This window comes from Rhyacophila brunnea, unplaced genomic scaffold (genome assembly GCF_057557595.1).
Source record: "Rhyacophila brunnea isolate RB1 unplaced genomic scaffold, BYU_Rbru_1.0 scaffold_2, whole genome shotgun sequence".
Lineage (NCBI taxonomy): Eukaryota > Metazoa > Arthropoda > Insecta > Trichoptera > Rhyacophilidae > Rhyacophila > Rhyacophila brunnea.
Genome location: NW_028232859.1, coordinates 31333818 through 31354395, shown reverse-complemented (window position 1 = coordinate 31354395; position 20578 = coordinate 31333818). Strand labels below are relative to the sequence as shown.

The window sequence follows — 20578 nt, the reverse complement described above, 5'->3', positions numbered from 1 at the left end:
CGTAAGGCTCATAACTAAGTCTATAACTACTATTTAACTGTTATTAGTATATACGTAGATTCGTTTGCGTCGTTAAATTAGTGATTCAACAATGAATACAAAAACTGAATTTATCAAATACAGGTAAAATTATTAGTTAATACCTAAAGAAGTATAGGCAGAAAATATAGCCACATTTTTCATGTCATTACATTATAAATATGAATAAAAATAATAGGATATTTTTTCAAAATTATTAATCACTATTAATGACAGCAAAAAGTATGTTCAAAATTAATACTAATTTCTTAGAGATCAGTAGATTTGTAAACTATATGAAATATGTATTTATTGATCATAACCGAAATATTAATTGCGTTTGTTCTTAAAGGTTTTTGTTTATCCATCTGTAACTTTGTAGCTATATTTATGTAGCTTTGGTACTAAACTGTCTTTCGCGATACTTTTTCTATCATTGAGAAATTGATTATGACAATTTCGTGGCCGATTTTGCGCTAAATTAACTTCGAATAGCTTCGTAAGAAATAATTGGAATTTACTAATTAAATATAAAAAACGTGGTCGTTATGACATTTTGTTTAGTAAGTACCTAATTATTGTAATATTGTAAAAACTTTACTTTATATATATATACTAGCTGACCCGGCAAACGTTGTTCTGCCATATAAATTATTTCTAGTGAATATTTTGGTTGTTAAATAAAAAATAACGATGTATCGTAAGTGTGTGAGGATGAGATCTATGACAGAAAAAGGAATAGAGCGCTGTAGACGATGACCGCCGATAAAAACAAAAAACATAAACCATTTATTTTCTCAATTCAAAATGAGTAATGATGTTCATAATGAATGAATTACCTGTGACAGGATCTCGTTGTTTAATGTTTATGCAATATCCGTCTTGTCCCTTCCAGAAAATTAGCGGATATTGGAGAGCGTCGTATGAACGGTGTGTGTCAGCGATGAGCTCCAAATTATTGTTTCTTCTTCGAATCACGATTTCTCGCGTCGACGTGCGGTCGCCAACCATGATTCCAGCAATGTCGTCAACAATAGGCGCATTGAATCGACGCACGTGCTCTCCAGCTGGTGTTTTATCAGGATTGATGACAATAGCGTGATTGTCACTTTGCAATTCGTGCATGTGTGCTTTGAAGAATTTCAATAATTCATTGTGCTCATTCAACAGGGCATCCAGTTCGCCGACGATGCGCCTGGCATTAGGCGAATTGAGATTATTGTAGCCGCAACGTGCATTCACATGATTGATGTCCTCACCGCCCATGAATTAGATTTGTAAAAAATTATGTCGTTCGTTTGGCATTGGCAGCAATGAGCCTACTTTGTGGTATACTTGGCCTTTGATTTTGAACGTAGAATGGAATTGTTGACCATTTGCCGCAGTATTGTGAACTATTTCTGTTGCTCCGAACGAAGTCATTTGGAAGCATGAATTGAATGTGCGATTAGACTTCAGGAACAGGTTTGAATCTGGAACCGTGCCGATGAGCAAGCCGTTCAATGGTTCTGGAGGTATCTCAATTCCTGGTAGTTGCACTTTTCTTGATGCGCAGCACATCCTGGCTGAATCATGTTTGAATTTGAGCTCATGACAATGGGGACATTCTTTGTCCATAGCACCAATCAGCACTTTCAGATGAGCGGAATATTCAATATCTGGCTCGTACTCGAATGCGAGACGAAGGAACGAAGCGGATGTAAATGTTCGATGTACTTGTTGGCGTTGTCGATCATTTGCTCTGCGTGTGTTAACTACGAACCGGCGCGCTTGGCTCCGTTCCAATTGTCGTTGTTGATTTCGTTCAGCTCGTGCCTCTTGTGATTGGGATGCACGCAATTGCGACATGCTTACACGCACGTTTTTGTTATTTTGTTGGATTTGTTCGTCTGTTCTTTCTGCTCTACTATTTTGCATGTTTGTTGCTTTATTCGTTCGACTGCCCAAATGGCCCCCCTTGCGTCTTGCTGGCATTGTGCACTGTAATACACGCACACAAAAATAGATAAATTAAAATAAATCGTATAAAATTTTGCACGCAATGTGTTGTGATATGCCGAATGAAATGTCAAAATGACGCGACGCTTCTCTTGAATTCTTCTCGGACGTAGTGCCATCTGTCATTCAAAAACATAAATAATTTCGTTCTGTTTGAAATACGAACGACGGTTAAATATGTTCATACAAAAATAATAAAATCTCGATTAAAAAATGGGAGGGTGAGGGTAGGAGGGTGAAAATTTTGGGTTATAGGTATTTTTTGATGCCAAATTATAAAAAAAATACAAAAAAAAAATTGTCAAAAAAATAAAATATTTTTTTTTCTGGATAGAGATACCCTAATCACCTAGCGGTATGAAATATGCTTGTTGACCTATTCTAATATCTAAAAAATATACATTTAAAAAATAATAAAAATCGGTCGAGCCATTTCGGAGGAATGCGACCACAAACACCGTGACACGAGATTTTTATATATATAGAGATATAAAAAAAGCATGATAATAAGTTGTTATCTGGAAAATTATATATATATACTCAATGAAGTTTCGCGAACTGATAAACCTGAAACCTGATAAAAATGTGGTCTTTGTGTAAAAACCACTCTTTTCAAAATTTCATCGATTGTAAATTAAGAAAATTTATATTGAATACAATTTCAATCATATTTTCGTACTTTACATTTAGACACATTTATAATAATTGTAGTTGTATGGGCAACTTTTTTAACACACCAATCAATCTTTATTTGAGTTTTCTGAAGTAGAATTAAGATTCTTAGAAAACGAAATGATTTATTTTTCTATTAAGGTAATTGTTTTGTGGTCTGTAAATTTTTTTTAAACAGTTGGAAAATATTACATAATTTCAAACGCATAGAACACACCTCTAAATTTTGAATTAAAAACTAAAACATAACCCTTTTTAAGGATTTGACAACCGAAAATCACTGTAAATATTCAAAATAGAAATTTGTAAATGGTATATTTTTAACGTGAATTATTTATAACTCACTACCAATATATACAATGAGCAATTAAACATATTTTAATGAGAAATTATATCATAAAATAATAACAAACTAATAAGCTTTCAAATCTTGTGATATGATATAAGTATAAAAAATGTTTAGCTCCGATAACAAACCGCCTGCCACAAAATTTACGCACATCAAACATTGTTTTCTTTAGTTTTTAGCAAATAAAAAAATCTGTATTGCAAACCACTTGTCTCACACTGGCTAACAGAGGAACACGTTATTTTATACTACTCAGCTTAATGGTAAACATCCGTCATTTGAAAAACAAAAGTCAGGCTTCATAACAGTTTTTGCAATATTTTAAGAATTTGCAATCAATTTATTTGTATATGTATGATTTAATAAATTCTTATTTAACCATTTTTTCTACATTTGTATAATTTGACTAGGCGACTCGCGGACCCCTATAAATACAAAGCCCGCGGACGACTGGTTACGGAACACTGCTATGCTCCGGTGTGTGTTATCATTTTTTGGTCGAAAGATATTCTATTACTGAAATAAAATACAATACGAATATACGTGTTGATTAATCTACATTATTAATAACGATCAGAACAAGTTAAAAGTGCGTGTATATTGGGAAGAAAACGATCCCGATCGTTATTGAATTATGTGGTTACACTGCAAAAGTTATCTGGGAATATTTGTAAATAATAAAAATCAGTGAATATCTTGGAAATAACGTTGGTATGCGGGAATAAAACCAATTTAGGGAGCTTTATTTAAAAAGTATTTTTATGAGGACTAAAACATTGTACGAACGTCGGACATATCCAATTATATTGAATACCTACCTTATCAAACTCATCCACATCAATATTGATATTCCAAATATTATCTTATTTAATCCTGTACTACTTATGTATGTTTGAATAACATTGGATTTATTTTATGTTGAATATGCAAATGGCCTCTGAAGGGTTTTGAATTAAATCATGGAGGAAAAGTGACACGAAAATGGTTTGACTGATAATAAAAAAAACATTCATTTATTTACCCTTCTTGCCTGAACAATCCCAGACAAATTAATCAATTATTCCAGGAATTTCACTTGCTTGGGACACGTATGTAGAAAAGGTACCTAACCATTTAACCAGTAGGTTTCCGGACAATCCGGTATTTATTTGGTTTACCCAATTCAATTTTAGTAGGTTCTTTTGGGTTGATTTGTTGAACCATGGATATCGCAATTAAATATTTTGGAGCAAATTGTCACTGCCACTTATATAACACTCAATATAAGTAATATATTAATACTACCAACTGAAGGTACTTGCTGAAATTTGAATTTAAATCCAATGCATTTAAGTTTTGTATAATCCATTTAAATGTAATAGTACAAAACTTAAATACATTAGAATAAGTAATATAATTATTTATGTATTAAATCAAGCATTCTTCACTCTTTTGTCGACTCGTGCATATACCGCGGTGTAACATAAGTTGGTGGGACGGGAGTTCTAGGTTTCCAGGATAAACCTTTGAAGATGGTGGGTAGTATGCACCAGAGTGTGTGTAATTTGTTTTCTGATTTGATCACTTCTCGATTTGAAACTGAGAAATTTTTATTAATAGAATCTTAGAAACCAAATCGCACTGGGTGATAGACCGTACTTATAAATTCCTTTAATCGTTATAATATAGAAATAACTCCAGAGAATGTAATCGTTTACTGAAGCTTATATTGCAACCATACAGCGAAAATTAATAAAGCCTGGTTAAGATAAATATACACCTTCCCATAAACAAAACTATACAACTATTTGTAAACATATTTTGCTACACAAATGCACGTACACACACATTTATTTGAAAGACAACGCATGTCCATACCTGAAAATATTTCTATCAAATAAAATGATGTATGGACAGCCTATATCGCTAAAATTTTCCGGCATCAATCAAAACAGCATTCCACAACACCAACCATGTTTTCATACGTCCGATGAAAAAATATTTTTTTTACGAAAATGTAGTCACAATTTCTTGTTTCTCAGTGCATTTTAACATGTTTAGCACATTATAGAATGCAAAAAACATGAGGCACGAAAAATGATTTTTTATATATAATATTTAATACACTCTTTATACAGTAATTATTAGTTTGCGGGTTTATTAAAAGCAAAGTTTATCGACAGGGAAAGAGTTCTGCTAGAATTTAGTATAAAAATAATCGAAATAGAAAAAGAAGATAAAACATTTAACTGCACCTATTTATCTACCAAAATTTAAATATAAATATATTATTATCATTTAGTAACTCAAACACATTTATAAATATCCATTAGTTAATGTTAAAGCAATAAAAATGCTCTTCCAAGAATCTTGTTTACATAACATCATAATGTAATAAGTATCTATATAAGTAGACTTTGTAACTGGAGAAGGCTTTCATGCAATGTTATACCACGGTAAGTGGTTATGAATGTTATGATAATAGATTACACAATTATTAAATAACAATACTGAGAAACGCGGTTTAATTTTATTCAATTGTACTTACTATAATATTCAGACGTTCACTAATGAATTTATTACCAAGTTTGAATTAGTATTTAAATACATATTATAAAAAATAGTTACTGGTCTTAATTTATTGAAAATTCACTCCAGTAATCGTGAACCAAAGGTTTTTAATTTCCGTCAATAACAATCCGATAATATTACGATACGTAATAAACAGGCTTTAAATTTTATATTTGTTTGAGTACAAACCATATATTATATTTGTGATGTTCTCTTTCTTGATTTCACTTCTTATAATATTATATTCCTATACCTTTTTCTAAGTCCGAATAATCTGTAAACTTTATAGAGAATATGTATATATTATGTAATGAAAATGTCTTTTATTCTTGCATTCGTAAAATTCGTAAAATACTATAAAATTGTATAATTTTAATTGTCGTCCATTTAAATTTAGAATAAAGCAATTAAATATAAAAGATTTTCAAAACAATAATAACAAGGAGTCAATTGCAAACTCTAATATAAAATTTACGATACAATGTGATTTATTAATAAATTTAGGGTATAATGCATGTATTAAAAATAATACAAAAAAAGTACTATAATCACGGACATCTAAAATGTGCCTATAGAAATGTGGCTTTATGTTATTGATATAATTTACATAATATTATGAAATGTATAGATGTAGTATGTTATAGAAATTAGAAAAAAATGGACATAATGTTGACTTACATAACTTTCCTATAAAGTCTGTTCAGACTTAGTTTGAAAAGAAAATTGTTAATTTGCGCTATTTACACGACACGTTGGCACTTATGAAATAACAACAGCTTGCTTAGTCAACGGTTCTGAAATAAAATATGTAAGCAGTGTTCTCCCTGAATATGGTTAAATAAAGGAGCCGCTGGACCAATATTGAAACTTATAATAAGTATTATGAAAAATAACCAAGGAGAAACGTGTCATTATTATAATATAACTCAGCCCGAGTATATCGTCTATTATTCCAGAGGCGTGCGCCGACGGTAAGCCGGGCGGTGGGGCACGTAATGAAAATTAATTCTTGAAGGCCCAGGCGGGTGCCATTTGTCGTGACCGGATTAAAATATGACGCATTGAGTCGCATGCCCTATGGCACTTGCCCGAGATAACGGGTGCAGGCGTTCGACTGTTTGCGATTAATAATTCAATTTATGAATGCCATCTCATGACCATTTTATTTGCAAGCAAGTTGGTGTTGCTTAAATACCTTTAACCAGTATGCTTAGAGAAATTATGAATAATCATTGTCAAATATACGGAGGTATACTATCTAAGCACGTCAATGAAATTTTACAATCTTCTTGTGGATAAGAATATTTTTATTGTTATTGCCAGTAAAAATACTGCATTTTATTCTAAATATACGTTGATTTTAATGTACACAATATTATATACCAATTAAATCAAAACATAATATAGTACTTAGTTTCATGTCCATTTTGAAGCGGACAACGCCGTTCCTGACTTCTATTTAAATAAGTGGAAGTAGTACTACATATTCTTTGATTTTAATTAATACAATGCATTCCCACGTAAAATTGACACATAATAGAAAAATACTATTTTTCGTCTGGCCTATTTTCTTCTGTTACTTGTTTTTTTAATGAATTATGAAATTTTACAGTAAATGATATTTTTAAATACGCCACGCCGCTGTTTTTTGATAAAATTAATATATGCTTCATAATTTATTAAAAAAATATATTTATTGCGTTGTTTTACAATTTGTAACTTTAATAATAATTATAGCACATGGCCTATAATGAGCTTTACAGAATTCTGATAATTGACCATATGGACAAATAGACGCCTACGGTATATTTTACTTCCAGAATATTTCGTACCATTCATTTGTTTGCTTATGGTTGCTGCACTATTCACACTAGGATACAACTAAAAAATACAATAATTGTGTACTTCGTTTAATTGGCTACAAACTTAAATTATAAAAAAAAGTTTACTTCGATCCGTATTGTAAGATGTTTTATGTAAACAAAATAGTCAATATACATTTATTGTTATGGTCATGGTCATTGTAATTTTCTTCAATATAAGTAAATTAGTAAGTACCGTTTTCTTAATTAGCTTGTGAATCTATCTGCGTATCCAATTATCGGATATGTACGTATAAACCTGCCTGGTGTATTTGGAATACGCAATATGATGTTGTTTGGTATAGGTCTATATTCTATGTACCTAAATGGTACCACTGTATTGTATTGTTATATATTTAGAAAAGTTTGGATAAAAAATACGTGAAAATAATCACTTGTGTATCGTCGAAGTTATGTTCTAAAATAAACACAACACAATATTGTTTATCGTCTGCAGAATTATATAGCACGGGTCCCAAATGAATAAAGTAAATCGCCCTGTCCCACGTAGACGTGAATAAATAAACATGTAGCACTCACAACAGTCTCCGATGTATGCAACCGAGATATTTTGCTGCAGTTGACATGCCGCACTGCGCAGGCCGCACTCGCTTGTGTAGCTCTGTCCGTCCGAGCCGCACACGACTTTGGTCTCCGGGGCCGAGTCCGCCCCTGGCATCTGTGCGGTAAACAAAAGCAATTGAGACGATCAGTGATTACCTAATACATGAGTGATAGATTTATACATCATACTTAAAATTTTCAGACGTTTAGAATTCATCAAAGTTACACAAAATTAAAACAATAACGTTGTTTAATATTATCTATCTTACTGATTATTTAATAACTGATTATTATTGACTACATTTTTTGACATAAAATGCGCGAAAAATAAAACTAATTGAAACAGGGTGAAAAAACGGAGAATACTGGCCTCCAAAAGCAAATCTTAAGTCGGATACTCATTAAAGAGCCGTAAATGTGACCGTTGCAGATACAGTAACTAGTATGTATCCCAAATAATTAGTTAGCAAACCTAATAAATAATAAGTTACCATCTAGAATTGGTTACAGTATCTGGACCGGTTACAGTTACGACTCGCGAGTGGGTACCCAGCTTTGAGGTTGAATTTGAAAATTGCAATTAAATACAATTATAGTACTACAAACTTATTTAAAGAACGGTCAAAAATGAAACTACAGTACATATACATGCCGTTTAAAAATGTCATTGTCGTGTAGTGTTGTTGTGTAGTTTTCGACTGTGGCTCCCCCATCCATTCTTTAGATAAGTTTGTAGGTCTTGGTTTGTATATTTTTTATTTCAATAATCAGTACGCATCAGAAACCGTTAAAAAGATTTTTGGTTTTCCGATTTGTATTTTGATTTGAAGTCGGGTTGTTATAAATACATTGTATTTTATGAGTGTTTTTATGATGAAAATGCAAGATGATAAGTTCTTTAGAAGGCAATTAAAATCTATTAAAATGATACATTTAACACATATTTTTTTTTTTACTGAAAATCATCAATTTTTATGCAAAATATAAATATGTAGAAATGCATTTGATCTAGTATGAATTTCCGTGAGCTTAAAAGTGGAGGTTTTGTTTATTTCTTCACTGAAGTCTTTTCAAGAATGTATACGAGAGTGCTGCGTGTATCATTATCAATATCATTGTATTGAATATCATTGAAAATATAAATATTAAACACTACGGTTATCAATGTGATACTTTGTGCGTTAGCCACTGCATTATAGAGGTATACTATTCAATCTAAAGTAGGTATATATTGTAGTTGGTTTTCTTTCAGAAAGAAAAATAGGTTAGTGTTTTATAATACATTGGCACTAGTATTGTAAGAAATATTACTGCTACTATGCAAATATCAAAAAATATCGAACACAATTCATTTCGTTACTTAGGTATTTTAAAATATTTATTTTACGTCAAAATTATTACCCCTTTGTAGATACTTTTAGAAATTTTCCCCTAAAATAAAAGTTTTAGTTTCACCAGAAAGTATAAAATGCCAATATTTTTTTAAATGTCAATACTCCTTAACACTCCTATCTGTTCAGATTTTTCTACTGTAAGAGAATGAACACACAATTTAAGAGACAGCATTCATTAATCAACTGCGCGATTGATACAAACTTATTTCGAAAGAGTGACACGAGACACTTAATATAATCTTTAAAAACCTAATAAATATTTCATATATTCAAAAAATCCTAAAGTTTTAAATTGAAGTAAGTTTTTATCGATAAAGGTTGATTTATAAAAATGCCTTTTAGAGCATTTTTATATACTGAAGATCAATAATAATATAACATTGTCTATCTGAAATGAGATTCCTTTTATACATTTACGTAGACAAGTGCTTTTTCTTTATAAACTGTGATAAGATGAAAAATAATTAATGACTTAAGGGCGGACATGCTCAGCGTTGGTCAAAATGGAGCTTTTATTGTATTTTCAAAGCATGATTCTGGACATTCCTTAAACGTTGTAGATAATTTATTTATATAATTTTGAAGCCTTATTATCCTTTATATTTATTTTAAACATTTGATGACTGCATAATGTATTTTTATTACATAAAATAGTATTCTTTTAAACCTCTCGCTCTAATGTTTTAGAATATAGTCATATTTCAGTACATGTATGTGCAGTGGTGTTAAGATTTTTTACGTTTATTAATTTTTAAACGCATTTATAAAATTATTAGTTTAATTTATGTTGACACTATTATATTGAAATATTTATGATAAAAAATTATGTTGATAATCTCTGTGATCCCAAATTTGACAAGAATTAGGCATTTTATTATTCATGAAATGGGCAAGATTTACACTTTTTAAGATAATTCTAAAAATATTACTTATAAGCTATGTCTTTGAGCATTTAAGTTTAATTAATATCTTACGAATAATGATTGCTTTATAATAATTATTGACTTAAGAATAAGGTAGTGTTTTTTTGAAATACGCCATTTCTTTTGGCATTCCTCAGTGGTTAAGCTACAACATACGGCCGTAGCCATAAATTGACAAACTAAAACTAAAGTATGGAGTAAGATCATGTTAACGCGCGTGTTTGAACATGTACCTAACCGATTTTTTTTAAACGATACATGTACACAAACGGCCAAAAGAAATGGCGTATTTCAAAAAAACACTACCTTATTCTTAGGGCAATAATTATTATAAAACAGTCATTATTCGTAAGTTGTTAATGACACTTGAATGGTCAAAGACATAGCTTATAATTAATATCTTTAGAATTATCTTCAAATGTGTTAATATTGCCCAATTTTTGAATAATAAAATGCCTAATTCTTGTCATATTTGGGATCACAGAGATTATCAATATATTTTTTTATCGTAAATATTTCACTATAATAATGTCAACATAAATTATACTATTAGTTTTATAAATGCGTTTAAAAATTAATAAATGTAAAAAATCTTAACACCACTTCACATGTATGTACTGAAATATGACTATATTCTAAAACATTAGAGCGAGAGGTTTAAAAGAATACTATTTTATGTAATAAAAATACTTTATGCAGCCATCCAATGTTTAAAATAAATATAAAGGATAATAAGGCTTCAGAATTATATAAATAGATTACCTACAACGTTTAAAGAATGTCCAGGATCATGCTTTTAAAATGCAATAAAAGCTCCATTTTGACCTACGCTGAGCATGTCCTCCCTTAATATAGTTTTCAGATTATATAATTTGGTCACATATTATGCACTCCTACGTATACATAGAAATTTCGATGTGTGTAGGTTAAATTCATAGAATGTTAAAAAAAATAATATAATATGTGTGTTGATTCAGATTCCAGAGCATAAAACAACGATATCGAGTGACTAGCTGGCAACCAATAATTATTGCCTTTTCTCTTGGTCTATATTTTGGGACATACATGGTGATTCAACAAATTTTTTGTCTACAATCGACTGTTGTTATAATTTATAATTCATATATCGTATTACAGTTTTAAAATCAAACATTTGTACGTCAATAAAATATTTGATAATGAAATGATTCTAGCAATTAATCGCTGCAGAGTTACTCATTATAATGTTGCACCATCCCTGGCTTGCTTAGGTATAATCAACTCTCTTAAATGTCAATACGGACGCGACAATGAAGATATATTAGCAATGTCCGCTTTATGATAATAAAAGACGAAGGTTCCTTAAAAATTTTAGAAGTTAAAATTGTCAATTACCACTTAATATTGAGATGTTTATAGCTCAGCCAAACATCAAAGCGTTTTTGTGTATTCAAATTTTTCTCAGAAAATGTAATAATATTATGTGATTTTAAAATATAATACCACATGCTTGATACTAAGATGTAATATTATGTACCTACCCATGCATATTTTATATACCCATATGTTTTTTTTTTGTTTTTATAATCATTGATATTCTATAAATTTATTAACAGTGTATACATATACAAGCTAAATAAGTTTTAATTAAGGGGGGACATGCTCGTCGAAGGTCAAAATTGAGTTTTTATTGTATTTTCAAACCATGATCCTGGACACTCCTTAAACGTTGTAGATGATCTATTTATATAATTTTGAAGCCTTATTATCCTTTATAGTTATTTTAAACATTTGATGACTGCATGAAGTATTTTTGTTACATAAAATAGTATTCTTTTAAACCTCTCGCTCTAATGTTTTAGAATATAGTCATATTTTGGTACATAACTGTGCAGTGGTGTTAAGATTTTTTACATTTATTAATTTTTAAACGCATTTATAAAACCATTAGCATAATTTATTACGAGATAATTTTTGTAAAATATTCACGATAAAAAATTATATTGATAATCTCTGTGATCCCAAATTTGACAAGAATTAGGCATTTTATTATTCAAAAAATCGGCAAGATTAACACATTTGATGATAATTCTAAAGATATTTATTATAAGCTATGTCTTTGACCATTCAAGTGTGATAAACATCTTATGAATAATGATTGCTTTATAATAATTATTGACCTAAGAATAAGGTAGTGTTTTTTTGAAATACGCCATTTCTTTTGTCATTCCCCAGTGGTTAAGCTACAACATACGGCCGTAGCCATAAATTGACAAACTATAATTGAAGTAGGGAGTAAAATGATATTGACGCGCGTGTTTGAACACACACTTTTCACACTTGAATGGTCAAAGACATAGCTTATAATAAATATCTTTAGAATTATCATCAAATGTGTTAATCTTGCCGATTTTTTGAATAATAAAATGCCTAATTCTTGTCAAATTTGGGATCACAGAGATTATCAAAATAATTTTTTATCGTGAATATTTTACAAAAATTATCTCATAATAAATTATACTAATGGTTTTATAAATGCGTTTAAAAATTAATAAATGTAAAAAATCTTAACACCACTGCACAGTTATGTACCGAAATATGACTATATTCTAAAACATTAGAGCGAGAGGTTTAAAAGAATACTATTTTATGTAACAAAAATACTTCATGCAGTCATCAAATGTTTAAAATAACTATAAAGGATAATAAGGCTTCAAAATTACATAAATAGATTATCTACAACGTTCAAGGAATGTCCAGGATCATGGTTTGAAAATACAATAAAAACTCAATTTTGACCTTCGACGAGCATGTCCCCCCTTAAGACTTTGTAGCTTAAATAAATAAAAATAAATAATACAAAAATCTCACATGCTATAATCATTACATAATAGAATATTATCCTAATTTTTTTTTTATAAAATAAAGTTGGTAACTTAATATAAAGTAGGTAGGTTCCTAATTATTCTTACTATTGATTGAAGATTAAATATAAATACTATATATAGATTGCAGGTCAGTATGAGTTAAAAAAAATATCAATAGTGTTATTACTGTCTTCTAACAATATAAATTAAATGATAGAATAGGTATATAATATGGTAAATTATTGATTTATTTCCAAATGAAAAAGCAGTGACGTTCGGCGTCATTACCGTTGAAAGCATATTATGCAGGTCGAGAAAAGATAAGGTACATAATATGTAAAGAAAAGTGGTCTATAAAACTTAAAAGCACAAAAATGGCTTACCGATTCGTTTTCTGAACAGTTTCCGGGGCAAATGCATTTCGTTTTCCCCACGCTCTCCATCTCGCAGACTCCATAGAAATCGCATTTTTTGTCGTCGCAAGTCTCTGAAAAATGAATTCAAATTAAAGATGTCTCTGATTGTTAGTGAAGTGATTTAAAAAAATGCACAAGTCGTGAATGTACCCAATCACCACTATCATTAAATCAATTATCCATATTTTGGTAATTACTGACTAATGTAATAATTGTTTTGTAACACTATGAGTATCTCTATATATATAAAAATCTCGTGTCACGATGTTTGTGGTCGAACTCCTCCGAAATGGCTTGACCGATTTTTATGATTTTTTTATGTATATTTGTTAGGTATGAGAATAGGTCAACAAGTATATTTCATACCGCTAGGTGATTAGGGTATCTCTATCCAGAAAAATTTTCTTTTATTTTTTTGACAATTTTTTTTTTGTATTTTTTTATTATTTGGCATAAAAAAATACCTATAACCCCAAATTTTAACTCTCCTACCCTCACCCTCCCATTTTTTAATCGCGATTTTATTATTTTTGTATGAACAAATTTAACCGTCGTTCGTATTTCAAACAGAACGAAATTATTTATGTTGTTGAATGACAGATGGTGCTACGTCCGAGAAGAATTCAAGAGAAGCGTCGCGTCATTTTGACATTTTATTCGGCATATCACAACGCAGTGCGTGCAAAATTTTGTACGATTTATTTTAATTTATCTATTTTTATGTGCGTGTATTACAGTGCACAATGCCAGCAAGACGCAAGAGGGGGCATTTAGGCCGTCGAACGAATAAAGCAATAAACATGCGAAATAGTAGAGCAGAAAGAACAGACGAACAAATCTAACAATAGAACAAAAACGTACGTATAAGCATGTCGCAATTATGTGCATCTCAATCATAAGAGGCACGAGCTGAATGAAATCAACAACGACAATTGGAACGGAGCCAAGCGCGCCGGTTCGTAGTTAACACACGCAGAGCAAATGACCGACAACGCCAACAAGTACATCGAACATTTACATCCGCTTCGTTCCTTCGTCTCGCATTCGAGTACGAGCCAGATATTGAATATTCCGCTCATCCGAAAGTGCTGATTGGTGTATGGACAAAGAATGTCCCCATTGTCATGCGCTCAAATTCAAACATGAGTCAGCCGGGATGTGTTGCGCATCAGGAAAAGTGCAACTACCAGAAATTGAGATACCACCAGAACCATTGAACGGCTTGCTCATCGGCACGGTTCCAGATTCAAACCTGTTCCTGAAGTCCATTCGCACATTCAATTCATGCTTCCAAATGACTTCGTTCGGAGCAACAGAAATAGTTCACAATACTGCGGCAAATGGTCAACAATTCCATTCTACGTTCAAAATCAAAGGCCAAGTATACCACAAAGTAGGCTCATTGCTGCCAATGCCAAACGAACCACATAAATTTTTACAAATCTATTTCGTGGGCGGTGAGGACATCAATCATGTGGATGCACGTTGCGGCTACAATGGCCTCAATTAGCCTATTTCCAGGCGCATCGTCGGCGAACTGGACGCCCTGTTGAATGAGCACAATGAATTATTGAAATTCTTCAAAGCACACATGCACGAATTGCAAAGTGACAATCACGCTATTGTCATCAATCCTGATAAAACACCAGCTGGAGAGCACGTGCGTCGATTCAATGCACCTGTTGTTGACGACATTGCTGGAATCATGGTTGGCGACCGCACATCGACGCGAGATATCGTGATTCGAAGAAGAAACAATAATCTGGAGTTCATCGCTGACACACACCGTTCATACGACGCTCTCCAATATCCGCTAATTTTCTGGAAGGGACAAGACGGATATTGCATAAACATTAAACAACGAGATCCTGTCACAGGTAATTCATTCATTATGAACATCATTAGTCATTTTGAATTTAGAAAATGAATGGTTGATGTTTTTTTTGTTTTTATCGGCGGTCATAGTCTACAGCGCTCTATTCCTCTTTCTGTCATAGATCCTATCCCCACACACTTACGATACATTCGTTATTTTTTATTTAACAACCAAAATATTCACTAGAAATAATTTATTTGGCAGACAACGTTTGCCGGGTGAGCTAGTATTATCATAATATTAACGCATTAACAGTCAAAATATTAGGTAACTAAACAACATTAAAAATGTATTCACACCAAAGAATGCAAACTTTAGAACTTATTACATATTTGTCTCACGAAGGCCCGACCCCACACTACAGGCGATGTGCACAGACCAGATTCGTATTTGAATTTTGCTACTACGCATTAATACCTTTCGTTTACACGTGCTATGTGACTATAATTAGTAGGTACTCACTACTCGCATTAATACCGCCACGTGTAAATAGACCGAATTAGAAATAAGCATTACTGTCCGACAACAATAAATCGACGATAACAGGAAGTCGCTGTAATCGCACATAGAAGACTTCTCAGTGACGTACTTGTCATTGCGATAACGTATGTTAGAGGCATGTTTAAATAATTTATCGGCTCTTCTTTTAGATGTGAAACTTTTTCTTCTTTGAAATAAAAAGCTCAAATTACGTAAATTGATAGGTCCGTATACTATGATAGCGTAAAATAAATGATAAATTTGGGAGCATTCCTCATTTAGAAATGGAAGTGCGATTACCATAACTGGATGAGATTGTTAGTTCACAGTTTTAATATGTGGACAAGAAGTTCTTGTTCGACAATAGTATAAAAATAAAAAAATAATTAAACATGTTGAAATATTAAAATATATATTAAATAATGGAAACTTTAGAATCGTTACAAAAGGGTACCAAGTACATTTAGTGCTTACCGTGGTTAGTAAATTTATTTATACAAAAAATATTAAATAAAATTCAAATGGCTGTAAATAACATGACGTACCTTAATCTTAATCTAAATCATGCAAAAAAATACATAAAAATTTTACATACAAAAAAGAAACGCCTTTTGTAAGTATAACAATATTTTGATTTTATTATGTACTTTTACTGCGATATGCTTTGTCATCTTCAAAAAGTTCTCAGAGTAATGGCCATATTTGGGCCCAATCCTCTGAGTTTGGCTGAATTTATATAAAGGAAAACATGGCGTGGAGCAAAATTTAAAGTGATAGGCGGTACGAGGTATGATACTCATATTTATGCTGCTTGCTCACTTCGTTTTTCAGGGCACATCACTTTCGCTAAAAGCCGAAAGTATATTATTATATTTTATTTTACAGTAAGCAGTGATGAATGACTGTATTTTACTGAAAATTACCAACATTATTTTTTCTACCTACTTATTTGAATTCAGAATGAGAAAAAAACGCTTTCCGTCCTATTTTATATTTTCCCATAATATGGTCTCTGAAATTACAATATTAAATACTCATAACTGTTACATGTTCATATTTTTTTACATAATTATATACACATTGAGCCGTCACTTAAAATGGATCTTTATATGAAAGAACTATATAATAAGACAAGTTGTTATGTATGCGGCTGTTCGACTGCGTCAGATTATTGGATCACGTACATAGAATGGTCGAGTTATACATTACAAAGAAACTGATATTCGGAAAACCGGAAGGCAAACGAAGATCTCGTGGACCTTGTACAAAATAGAGGGATAATGTCGAGTTGGACTGAAAGATCTTGGGTATACTAAGCTGAAGGGAAGCGACTTTTAATAGGCGTGGATGGTGGTAGATGCTGAAAGAGGCCAGTATACATGTATGGTTTTAACTCCAGGAAGAAGAAGAGTATACCTTGATAATGTATCATTTTTATGGTACCACATTTATTATAATGGATGCGTTTTGTAGTGATACTTCAATTGAATTATCTAATTGATTCTTTGAAAAATGTTGTTACATTATTTTTGGAACATCGGGCACATACGCATTAGAAAAAAATGTATACATTCAATAAATAATGTTATATTCTTAAATATTGTAAATGATCTACTCAAATTTTATGGTACCATATGAATTATATTTTTATAATTACAAATTAATTAATTTAAAATCTTATTACATTACTGGACATACATTATTTGCAACCCGCAGAATCATACATAATATTGGAAAATAATATTTATTTATGTTCAATAACGAATGCTGCATACTTTAATTTTGTAAATTATTCATTGATAAATAAATAGTGAAATGTATAATGCATAATAAATTGATAAAAATAGAAATTAAGAATAAATTTAGGTATTTCATGTTTTTTTTCAAAATTTTATTAAGAACGTATTTAAAAACATGCAGGCCAGATTGAAAAAGCTTGAGTTATATTATAACGTGTATACATTATGGTTATTTTAGTCTAATAAGAGAAAGCAATTTATTCAGACAATAAGGAAAAATGTCTTAAAAGCGGTCATTATTTCTGATTTTTTTTCATATAACGCGGTTAATGATGTTTATATTTGATGTTAGTTAAACGACGACACCATCATTACAAGCAATTTAATTTTATTGCCCAACCTGATTAACCTTTTAAAATTATTCCTTCCTAAAACAATAAGGTTAATAAAAAGAGCTGAAGTTCAAAGCAAATAAAATAAAGGTCAAGCATTAAATTTTATAGAAAATGTTCAGTTTTATATTTCATTTCATTTTCCGTTAACGGTAGATATTAAATGCAATGAGCAGTGGTAAGCAATGATTTCAAAAAATATTGGATGTTTATCTCGTAAAAATAATAAAGTTATGCTAGTTTTGATTAAAAAAATATATAAACGGGAGAAGATAAATGTGGCAAAGCATTTTATTAAAGAAATGACTAGATTATTTGTATCGGGGTTTAAAAAAATACAATTAATATAGTATATAAGAAGTTAAACTAAGTAGATATAGAATGTATAAGAAATATCTTTAAAACTTCCTTCTATAGAGATAGAGCTTAAATGTATGAAATTTAAGTAAAAAAAGGACCACTGGTTCCCGTATGAATTTAGCTACAACTAACTTAGCATTGGAGGTTCACTTGCAGAATACTTTGCAATACACTCGAATAAGTAATCACAATGAACATACAAAAGGCCGCTATTGTATATGATGTAAGAAAATTGGAATGACAAATGAGAGATTTTAATATTTGTGGAGTTTACCAATTTAACTATACTTCACGTCCCTGCAAAATAAAAGAAATAAGACAACTTCTATGTTTAGTCAAAATTATTTGATATTTACCTATCAAATATTTAAAAATTTAAATATCATTTGTATAATATAATACAATATATTTTATTTTGTCACATAAAAATGTATGTGATCAATTACGTACTAAAATTACGAGGATAAAAAGATTTCTCTCTTTGGATATGTCACGTTGTTTATCTCAAAACTAAAAAAATAGAATTAACATTTTTGTAATGTAGTTAGTGAACTACGAGTACAAAGGGGAAACAACATTATTATTATTTCTACGTTTTGCGTGCGTTGGATACATATAGTTATACCAAAAAAAATCTGTCAAAAATGTTTGTGTAGATGTCTACCAAGCGGTTAAAGAAAAATTTAAGTGCCAGACTTGTTTAATAAAAAAGAAGTGCTTTCATAAAAAAAAGTTACGCAAATGTCGCGTGGTTGAATCGTTGCTAAAATTACGGTGGTTTTTATAGGTCTATTAAAACGCATGTTATGTTTCTAATGCTGCTGCTCAGCGATTTTCATGAACCAATTATAAATCAATAATATGCTTAGAATTTTCTTGGGTCACTTACAAAACATGAAAAATGAACGGATTATATAATAATCATGTAATAAGTAAGAAATCGCTCGCTAGTTGGCGTGATATACCTTTGTTGTATATTATATTTAGCAAAGTTCTATGTTTTTTTTTTTAAATTTTATACTAAAAACGAAAATAGTAATCTGTCAGGACGGACGTAAATTTAGTATGTCCGTATTGTTTCAGCTTTGTTTTGACATTTATAATCATTATTATTTTCGTAAATTCTCCGTGCTCATCTCTCCGATTGGCACTTTGATTAAATTGTGTCTCAGTAAACTCAGTCAAAGCACACATGGGTGCGTGGCGACCTCAGTTTGGGCATCTGGTCCTGATAAATTTCCAGGCATAAACAACTGCTGATGCTTCACATCAAACGTAGGGCATCGTGATACGCTCGATTAAGACCGTGTATGGTGCTTGGCGGTTTGGTTTGGAGGGAACTAGTAGATATTATGTTTAACCATTTACAGTAATTGGGTTCATTAAATCTTACTTAGAGAATAGCAGTACTGAAATATTAATGACGAATAGTTTATCCAAATTTTAAAACTAGTAAACACGTGCATTAAGTGAGTATTATAATATTTAACATATCCATCTAAATTACATAATTATTTGGTTAATTGTAATATTACAAAACAGCTGCTTATGGCGAAGAATGGATAACATTTATGATTTTATGAAAATATTGGTGGGGGTCCTTCTCTCTGGCCGTTTGCTATCATTGTAGAGATTCACCCCTTGGCCGCCTTTAGACCCTACCTGATCCCCGCCTATAGTCCTCTGCTCCGACTGCGAGCCTCCCTCCGATATACGCAAAAATAATGTACAAACTTATATAAACTTGAAGTAGCATTATTTTAAAAATTAGATCGACAACACTTATGTTTTTTTTACATTTACTTCTGGAAATCGTCTTAAAGAAATCTAGAAGTGAAGGTGATAGGATCTATGGATCTAGGAAGGAATATGATCATTGTCAAAAATATTTTTTTTTTGATGAACGTTGTATGGAGATCTCATGTTTGAGGTAACGAACCGTTTCAAAGAAAGTTATTGCATAGCATTTTCTTTTAAGCGTTACATAAAAGCATTGCAGAATTTTGTATTTGGTTTATATTATGGAATATAATATTTAAAATTATTTATATTTATTAAATATCATCACCTCAATTGTTACAACTAGGATAATACATGTATGGTATTTGATTTAAAAAATGTTTACGATAAAATATAAAT

General features: G+C 30.9%; 1 protein-coding gene across 1 annotated transcript in view; it reads right to left on the bottom strand.

Moving 5' to 3' along the window:
* LOC147072187 (agrin-like) overlaps window positions 1-20578 on the bottom strand; it is a 411557-nt gene that overhangs the window by 78507 nt on the left and 312472 nt on the right. Inside the window, exons 8-9 of the mRNA XM_085947184.1 lie at window positions 13560-13663; window positions 7990-8128 (exon numbers count right to left, since the gene is read on the bottom strand). Coding sequence (XP_085803310.1) covers window positions 7990-8128; window positions 13560-13663 — 243 coding nt within the window. The remainder of the gene's footprint in view (window positions 1-7989; window positions 8129-13559; window positions 13664-20578) is intronic.